The following is a 10,083-nucleotide window of genomic DNA, read 5'->3' as shown; positions in this document are numbered from 1 at the left end:
GGCAGACCCAGGGGAGGGCCACCCGGCAGCTCGGTGCTAGGTTGTGCTGATGTGATTTAGTGCGGCCCTGGTACAGTGCTCAGAAGAAGGCACGTCCCATCAGCTCCCAAGATTGTCAGGACTAGAGATGGCCCGAACCTCCGGTTTTTGGTAAGCGAACTTCTGCAAAAGTTCGGTTTGCACAAACTTTTGTGAACCGCAATAGACTTCAATGGGGAGGCGAACTTTGAAAACTAGAAACCTTTATGCTGGCCAGAAAAGTGATGGAAAAGATGTTTCAAGGGGTCGAACACCTGCGTTTTTTCAGTGACTACAAGAGGGAAAAGAGAAATTTCAAAAAGGCCTTATAGTTTTTGAGACAATAGATTGTAAAATTCTACTTCTGACAGTGGCAAAATTAAATGTCCACCGAATTTAGCGGTTAATACCAAAGCTCCTTTAAAAGCTAGAAACACCAAAATTGCTGGGAGTGTTAAGAACAGTGGGAACAAGAGGAACATTTTTTTTTTTCCAAAAAGACCTTCTACTTTTTGAGAAAATTGATTTTAAAGTTTCAAAGAAAAGAGCTGATTCATTAACCCTCCTGGCGGTTCATTTCTGTCTGGAATTAGGAGTCAAAAGCGGTACATTGTTTTCAAGAATTTTAGGACCTCCGATTCAAAAGTTATAACTCACCAAAATATGTCAGAATAAAAGCATGGTAGACATTTTACATATAAATAAAAGACTGGAACACAAATTTGCAGGAAAAAATAAATTTATCAATAAAATGAAATAGCAAAACTGTACAAATAAGCAGCAGAATATATATATATATATATATATATATATATATATATATATATATATATATATATATATATATATATATATATATATATATATATATATATATATATATATATATATATATATATATATATATATATATATAATCATCTTAAAGCATGGAACGGGACACAGGCCGACATCACAGTCCGGGCAGTAAAACCGGGTTTCTTTGCGGACTTTCTTCCCCTTGCTATCCGTCTTGCTGCAGCAAACCACACACATTCTTGTTGGTGTCGCTTTTTTTGGAGTGGGTGGGATGTATTCAGAAAAGTGGCGGCCAGTGAGGCGCTCCGGATTGACCACATATGATGCACGGCGCCCAACTCGCACATCTGATGATGAAGTTGGGTACTTTAGGCATATGGTTTCACACAGTTTCCATATGAAGTCAGCATGTGATCCTGGCCTTTCACTGCGTTGCTTATGCAAGATGAATGCATTCCACAATGCCTGTTCCAGCAGATGACGAAAAAATTGTTTATAGTACTTTTTCTGCTGTTTCCGCACTGCGGGGTAGTATGTCATCGCCTGGTCAGCTCGGTCCACCCCACCCATTGTATGGTTGTAGTCCAGGATAACTTGCGGCTTGTCCAGGACTTTCCCTCCTCGCGTTCTGGTGGTGACAGAGGATGCATCGTGGACAGTGCTGAGCGCACACACGTCCCTCTTGTCACGCCAGCGGAGTGCCAACATTTTTCCCTTCTGCCAAGCCACAATGTCCCCAGATTTTAGCTTTTGCTTGGCGAAGGCAGTAGGCATTTCTCGCCGGTTAGGACGAACGGTGCCGTAGGCGTCGGTTTTGTTCCTGATAAGAAATTCAAACAGTTCAGGTGAACTATAAAAATTGTCCGTCGTCAAACAATACCCCTTATTCAAAAGTGGCTCCACCAAGGACAGCACGGATGAAGTCGCCAGCCCGTAATTGCTGAATGCAGGGTTGAACTGTGTCCCTTTCCCGGTGTACAGTACGCTGTTCCAGATGTATCCGGTGGCAGACTCGCATAAAGTGTAGGACTTTACTCCAAACCGGGCCCTCTTGGATGCGATATATTGGATCCAGGACAGTCTGCCCTTGAAGGCCATCAAGCTTTCATCCACACTTATGTCCCTCTGGGGTACATAAGTGTTGCGGAAGTTTTCCATGACCAGCTGATGAACCTCCCATATCTTCTTTAGCTTTGGCGCAGGGTGGGTGGACTCATCAAAGGCAGTGTTGTCTGCGAAATGCAGAAATTTCATAATGAGTCCAAAGCGGTACTCTGACATGACCGTGCCAAAGAACGGGGTGGCGATGACTTTGTTGGTCGACCAGTACCATTTCTGCAGGGGTTTCCCCACCACCCCCTGCAGAATAATCAGTCCAAGGAACCGCCACAAATCCTCCTTGGTAATTGGCTCCCACATCCTGGTCCTGGAAAGGGGCCTTCGTGGAGCAGCAATTTCTTGCGCGGCGTAGCGGTTCGTCTCCACCACGATTTTGTCAATGACAGCGTCACTGAAGAACAGCTGCAGGTAGGCCAGGGGGCAGTGTTCACAAGCAACCTTCAGGCCGGGTTCCCCAGTAAAAGGGAAACGGGGGGGCGGTGGTGGGGCCCGAGTGGTGTTGACTGGGCACCAAACTCGTGCGTCACTGACCTCCGTGTCGCTGGAGATGGAGTCGCTGTCACTCTCGCTGTCGGACGACAGGTTGCCAGGCGCATCACTGTCACTGGAGTCCTCCAGCGACGGCATATCCAGATCGCTGTCCTCTAACTGCATCAGCGCTTCCGCTGTGAGATGCCTTGAAGATGACGCCATAGCAGGTGACGGGCAGGTGGCAGGAGAAGAGCGTAGTAAAAATCCAGGCAGAGGTCGGTACAGGCGGCAGGCAGAGTAGTCGAAATCCAGGCAGAGGTCGGTACACAGAAATCCAAATTGGGCAGAATCAGCAGGCAAAGAGCGTAGGTCAAAGTTCAGGCAGAGGTCGGTACACGGAAATCCAATATCGGTCAGAATCAGCAGGCAAAGAGCGTAGGTCAAAGTTCAGGCAGCGGTCGGTACACGGAAATCCAATCGGGCAAAATCAGCAGGCAAAGAGAGTAGGTCAAAGTTCAGGCAGAGGTCGGTACACAGAAATCCAAAAAATCCAGCAGATCACAAAGATCAAAGCAGATCACAAAGATCAAAGCAGATCACAGCTCACAGCAGGGATGCAAGTGGCAACAGTGTATTGGATACACATGTAATTCATACAGGTGTATCCAATACAATGCACTTTAGGGCCAATGAAAAATCATCCTTTTCAAATTTCCCGCCCACCCCCATGACGTCACGCCGCCCGACGTCACGCTGCTTGCTCTGATTGGCCGCCGGGTCCCCAGGAGCATTCTGGGGCGAGAGGGGGACCCGGAGGCCGGAATTCCGTAGAGAGGAAGCGGGGAGAGCCCGCAGAAGAAGAGGGGACAGCCGCTGCTGCTGGGGGAGCCAGGCAGGAGTCCCTGGGGAGCGCCGATCGCGCTAGGGACTCCCGCAGAAGAAGAGGGGAGATGCAGCTGGGGGAGCCAGGCAGGAGTCCCTGGGGAGCGCCGATCGCTCTAGGGACTCCCGCACAGCAGGTATTTGCCGCCTCCGCCAGCCGCCACTACCCCCGATCACATGGCCGCCGGGTCCCCGCTAGATTACAGGGGATCTGGGGATCCCGGCGGCCAAACACACATGCTGCATTGCGGGGGACAGATGCAGGAGTCCTGCTGAGCAGTGCCGATCGGCGCGTGGGACTCCTGCACAGCGCACAAAGCTATTTTTAGCTACCCCGACCTGAGCTCGGGATTACCATTAGTTGCATGTATTTCCTACCCCGAGCTCAGGTCGGGGTTACCGCCAGGAGGGTTAAAGAGCCAATTCATTAAAAAGAACCGGATCCTTCATTAACCGTTAGTATAGCTTAGAATGCGTCCTGTGCACCACGTCATTTCTTTTTCAGATTTCCCACACTCGGCACATCCAAATCAAAAAAATATATATATATTTTTTAAATTGATTTTATCAAAAACTATAAGGTCTTTTTTTTATTTATTTTTTTTCCACTTGTAGTCACTGCCCTCCTCTACATACCTGCAAATTTGGTGTTTTTACTATGTAAGGGGACTTTGCTATTAACCGCTAAATTCATCGGGCATTAACGTCTATGGGAAAAATGCTAACTCAAACTTTTTTTGAAAAAATGTGTGGTTCCCCTCGAACCACCGAAGTTCACCGGCGAACAGTTCGGGCCCTCTCTAGTCAGGAGGTGTTTGACTATTTAACACAGAACACCTCATCTTCCGAAGCCACCAGCGCTACTACAAGCACCACATCTGCTGCATTTGACACTTCGCAGGAGTTATTTGGTGGGGAAATCACTGATGCACAGTCATTATTGTTAAACAAGATGAAAGCGCTAAGCAAGTTACACCACCTCATATGTCTGAGTTAGGCAACACTATGGACGTAAGGTAGGAGGAGGAGGATGAAATACCTGCTGTTGGTGCAGTTTATGAGGTGTCTGAGGCAAGCAAAGTTGGGCAGGAGGATTATGATGACGATGATACAGATGCCACATGGGATCCTAAGACAAGATGACCAAGGGGACAGTTCAGAGGGGGAGTCAGAGAGGAGTAGGAGGAGACTAGTTCCTGAAAGAAGCAGGGGGGAGCTCGTCATCAGAAACAGCAGGTGGCAGTGTCCGGCGCCATTTATCACCACCTATGGACAGCCAGCCAACATGCCCTTCAACGTCAGCTGCTGATGCCACCATAGTGCCATCACCCCAGGGGGAGCTCAGTGTTTGGACATTTTTTAATGTGTCTTCCTCAGATCAGAGCAATGCCATCTGTTCTCTCTGCCTCCAAAAATTGAGCCGTGGAAAGGCCAACACCCACGTAGGGACAACTGCCTTTCGAAGGCACATGCAAAAAAGGCACAAACTGCAATGGGAAGAGCACCTGAGCAAAAGCAGCACACAAAAGAAAAGCCACCCTCCTTCTACTCTTCCTCCTTCAGGTGCAGCATCTTCAGCCGCTTTCTCCCTTGCACCTTCACAGCCACCCTCCTCCACTCCACCTCTGACCTTGAGCGGTTCCTGCTCCTCTGCCCACAGCAGCCAGGTGTCTGTGAAGGAAATCTGAGTGGAAGAAGCCAATTTCTGCCAGTCACCCCCTTGCCCGGCATCTGACAGCTGGCTTGGCGGAACTGTTAGCTCGTCAGCTGTTACCATACCAGCTGGTGGACTCTGAGGCCTTCCGTAAATTTGTGGTCATTGGGACTCCGCAGTGGAAGATACCAGGCCGCAATTATTTCTCAAAAAAGGCGATACCCAAACTGTGCCATGAAGTTGAGAGGCAAGTGGTGTCATCTCTGGCACACAGCGTTGGGTCAAGGGTCCACCTGACCACGGATGCTTGGTCTGCCAAGCACGGTCAGGGGAGGTAAGTTACTTATACAGCCCATTGGGTCAACCTGGTGACCGCTGGCAAGCATGGAGTTTGTGGCTGTGCAGCGGACGAACTTGTGACACCTCCGCGGCTTGCAGGCAGGCCTCCTGCCCCCTCCTCTCCTCCTGCTACACCCTCTTCGCTGTCGTCATCCTCCTCCTACTTGGCGGAGTGGCAGTTCAACTCTGCTGGTGCTGTGATCTCCTCTCCAGCTACACAGCCCCAGCTCCACAGGGCCTATGCTGCATGCCATGTATGACTGTGTCATGCCATCTTAGACATGTCTTGCCTCAAAGCGGAGAGTCACACTGATGCAGCTCTCCTGGCTGCTCTTAACAAACAGGTGGATCAGTGGCTGACCACGCACCAGGTGGAGATCAGCAACGTGGTGTGTGACAACGGCAGCAATCTCATTTCCGCTTTGAATTTGGGAAAGCTTACATGTACCCTGCATGGCACATGTGCTGAATCTAGTCATTTAAAGATTTGTGTCAAAGTACCCAGGCTTAGAAGACATCCTGAAGCAGGCCAGGAAGTTGTGTGGGCGTTTCAGGCGGTCTTACACTGCCATGGCACACTTTGCAGATATTCAGCGGAGAAACAATTTGCCAGTGAGAAGCCTGATTTGCGATAGCCCTATTCGCTGGAATTTGACCCTCCTTATGTTCTCTTGCCTGCTAGAACAGGAGAAAGCGGTCACCCAGTACCTCTACAACTACAGTAGGACACACTCTGGGGAGATGGGGATGTTCTGGCCCAACAACTGAACACTCATGCCAAATGCATGCAGGCTCATGTGGCCGTTTGAGGAGGTGACCAACCTGGTGAGTCACAGTGAAGGCACCATCAGCTACTTGATCCCGTACGCTTACTTCCTGGAGCGTGCTGGGCGTAGAGTGGTGGATCAAGCTGTGGAGGTGTGTGAACAGGAAAAGTTACAGGAGGAAGTGTTGTGGGATTAATTTTCATCAGAATCAGATGTTTCCTCAACACCTGCGGCAGCACAGAGGGAGGAGGAGGAAGAGTCGTGTGGGGAAGAGGAGTCCGACTCGGATGATGAGGAAAGTGTTTCTTTGGAGGAGGAGGCGGCGGCAGAACAACTGCAGGTATTTTTGGTGGCTGGGGGGAGGAGGACTTGCCTGACGTCACTGAGGAAGAGCAAGAGAAGATGGATAGTATGTCTGGATCCAACTTTGTGCAGATGGCGTCTTTCATGCTGTCCAGCCTGTTGAGGGACCCCTGTATAAAAAAAACTCAAGGGGAATGAGCTGTACTGGGTGACCACCCAAGATAAGGTCGTTGCTTCATTGTGGACAGACCAAATTTGATCAGCTGGACAGTCCCTGTTGTTCTATCATTGAGCTACTACCACAGCCCGGTTACCATATGGGCTTAAAAACCGCCATGGCCTGCACTCTAGCCATGGTGCGCACCAGTCCAGCACGGCCGTCGCTACACAAACAGCTGTTTGTGGTGTGTTACACAGTGAGTTTGGTGTGTCAGTGTGAAGCAGTACTTTAATTACACTCTGTAATAGATGTATACACATGCAAGATGTTTTAAAGCATGTTAGGCCTGCAATTTAGCATTCAATGTGATTTCTGGCTTTAAAACACTGCTTTGCGTCAAATCCAGGTTTTTTCCCGTGACTTTTGGTGTCTATCCCACTCATCCATGCAAACACTCAGATGTTAGACCCCTTGAAACATCTTTTCCATCACTTTTGTGGCCAGCATAAGTGTTTCTAGTTTTCAAAGTTTGCCTCCCCATTGAAGTCTATTGCGGTTTGCGAAAGTTCACGCGAACTGAACTTTTGAGGAAGTTCGCATTCGCAAACCAAAAATCGGAGGTTTGGGCCATCTCTATTTAGAAATGGCCTTGTAGCTTGTAGCTACAGGTCCTCACTGAGTTCCTTAGTCTTAACTATGACTGTCCACAAATCAACTGAGAGCTTGCGGTTTTTCACCTGTTTAGTTGATTGAAACAGCTGTTCCCAATTAATCAGGGTAATTGGGAAGCTTTAGAACAGCTTGGGCTATTTGGAATGGTACAAAACTTTAGATTTACCCACAGACTGTGACAGTTTGTGAAGGGTATGAATAATTTTGGACTGGACACTTTTTGCTCAAATGTAAATAAATCTAAGAAATGTCTCCCCCCCCCCCCCCCCCTTAAAAATTACTTGCTGGTTGAATAAAAGTAACGTTAAAGGGATACTTAAGGCTGATAAAAAAAAGACTTTTACTCACTCGGGGCTCCCCTTAGCCCCCTGCAGCTGAACTGTACCCTCGCCGTGTCCCTCCGATGCGCCTGGACTCGCCGGCGGCCACTTTCAGTTTGACCGTCACCGGCCGACAGGCTGGGAACGTGGCTGATAATCCGCGTTCCCGGCCGCAATAGCATTATAGAGGGAGCTATTGCGGCCGGGAACGCGGATAATCAGCCGCGTTCCCAGCCTATCGGCCGGTGACGGCCAGACTGGAAGTGGCCGCCGGCGAGACCAGGCACATCGGAGGGACACAGCGAGGACATTGTTCAGCTGCAGGGGGGCTGAGGGGAGCCCCAGGTAAGAAAGTCATTTTTTTATCAGCCTTAAGTATCCCTTTAAGTCATAATTTGACAGGGATATGAATAATTATGGGCAGCACTGTGTTGACTAACTTAGAAGAAACATAGTAAGATATTGGCTGATCAGCCTTCTTCAGAATTATTACAGAAACAGTTATTTATTCTTTTTTTCCTTTTTAAGTTAGCCAATAATTGGTATCATCCTCATTTATAACTGATGCAGACAGTAATTGTGTGATTTCTGGTGATGTGTTAAGTTGCTCATACACCACTCAATGTTCCTGATTTATTGACCATTCAATCATTTTATTGAATCAGATAATTGATTATTTTTCCATTCTGCTTGATTGATGGAATTTGACTCATGTATTGTCAAATCAACTCAATCGGGCAGGATGGAAAATATTGGTGGACTGCAATGGAATCGGCTAACGTTCACAAGATTTCGATAGACACAGATTGGATTTTTGGTGTTGGAGCATGGGGGGCACAACATGGTTCAACTCGATTAGTGACGGAGAATCCTATACAATCTTGCTTGTAGTGTGTGGGGCCCTAGTAGATCGACTTTCCATCAACTACACTGTAGTTGATTACTTGATGGAAACTCGAGTAATGGATGGGTACGTTAAAGTGAACATGAGGTGAGAGTGATATGGAGGCTGCCATATTTATTTCCTTTTTAAAGGATACCAGAGCCCGATGTTCTATAAAAAAATGTTGTGTAGGTGGGAGGGTGTCATACTTTACTTACCGCTCCCTCTGTTTCAAGCTGCGTGGCTCCGTTCCCCTGTTTCAAACCCCCGTTGCAGCTCCAGACCAGAGCGTCCAGTATGGAAATACTTCTGTGAACGCGCTCCTCCGTCTTCCCTACTGCAGAGGGCTGTGGAACACGCAAGTGCAGATGCCTGCAGGACGGGAGCGAGTGGGTGTGGCTAGGAAAGATGGAGGAGCGTGTTCACAGGGCAGAGGAAAGGAAATACTGCGCATGCACGGCGCAGTATTTCCATATTATTATTATTATTATTTAGTATTTATATAGCGCCGACATATTACGCAGCGCTGTACAGTGTGTGTATATATATATATATATATATATATATATATATATATATATATATATATATATATATATATCTCTTGTCACTAACTGTCCCTCAAAGGAGCTCACAATCTAATCCCTACCATTGCCATATGTCTATATTATGTAGTGTAAGTACTGTAGTCTAGGGCCAATTTTTTTGGGGGAGCCAATTAACTTATCCGTATGTTTTTGGAATGTGGGAGGAAACCGGAGTGCCCGGAGGAAACCCACGGAGAGAACATACAAACTCTTTGCAGATTGTGCCCTGGCTGGGATTCGAACCAGGGACCCAGCGCTGCAAGGCGAGAGAGCTAACCACTACGCCATCGTGCTGCCCGATACTGGACTCTCTGGTCGGGAGCTGCAACGGGAAGTTAAAACCGGGGAACGGAGCCACACAGCTTGAAACTGAGGGAGCGGCAAGTGAACTATGACACCCTCCCACCTGCATAACATTTATTTATTTTTAAATCCTAGAATGTTGGGCTCTGGTATCCTTTAAAGGGAACCTTAAAGCGGAATATAACCCTGCATTTCAACTTAGCTCTAAAACATTATTTACAGCATATTATATGCAACCAGCATTTATTTTTTTACTAGACCAACATTGGAAGGGTTAAACACAGAGGTTTAAAGTTCCGTGGAGAGATATGCAGAAGTTCAGATAGATACATTTAACTTAATAGAATGTAGCAAGTGATAAATGTTACACTCTTTGGCTGTCCTCCAACTCCTTCTCAGTCAGAGAGAGTGAGTAACATTCCACACTTAGATACATTTTGTTTACATAAATGTATCTATGTCAGCTTTGGATGCGTCTGCAGTTCTGTCCAGGAACTTTAAAGCTCTGTGTAACCCTTCCAATGCTGGTCTAGTAAAAAAAAAAAAAAAAAAAAGTTGGTAGCATATAATATACTGTAAATAATGTTTTAGAGCAAAGTTGAAATGCAGGGTTATATTCCGCTTTAACGGAGAGGGATATGGATGTTTCCTTTTAAACAATGCCAGTTGCTTGTCAGTCCTACTGATCTCTTAGGGTGCAGTAAAGGCTGAATCACACACCTGAAATAAGCATGCAGCTAATCCAGTCTGACTTCAGTCAGAGCACCTGATCTGCATGCTTGTTTAGGGTCTGTGGCTAAAAGTATT

The 10,083-nt window shown here is 47.3% G+C and overlaps 1 protein-coding gene across 1 annotated transcript; it reads right to left on the bottom strand.

Moving 5' to 3' along the window:
• Positions 1-303: 303 nt before the first annotated feature.
• On the bottom strand, positions 304-2,628 carry LOC137526219 (piggyBac transposable element-derived protein 4-like). The gene is made up of 2 exons (XM_068247436.1): positions 1,319-2,628; positions 304-310 (listed from the first exon to the last, which is right to left on the bottom strand). The coding sequence occupies exons 1-2, from the start codon at positions 2,626-2,628 to the stop codon at positions 304-306; spliced, it is 1,317 nt and encodes a 438-aa protein (XP_068103537.1).
• Between the last annotated feature and the right edge of the window lie 7,455 nt (positions 2,629-10,083).

This window comes from Hyperolius riggenbachi, chromosome 7 (genome assembly GCF_040937935.1).
Source record: "Hyperolius riggenbachi isolate aHypRig1 chromosome 7, aHypRig1.pri, whole genome shotgun sequence".
NCBI lineage: Eukaryota > Metazoa > Chordata > Amphibia > Anura > Hyperoliidae > Hyperolius > Hyperolius riggenbachi.
This window is presented reverse-complemented; position numbering and strand designations above follow the sequence as displayed.

Bases quoted from the DNA above. Each gene is read 5' to 3' on its own strand.
- LOC137526219 (XM_068247436.1), bottom strand. From the start codon at position 2,628: ATGGCGTCATCTTCAAGGCATCTCACAGCGGAAGCGCTGATGCAGTTA.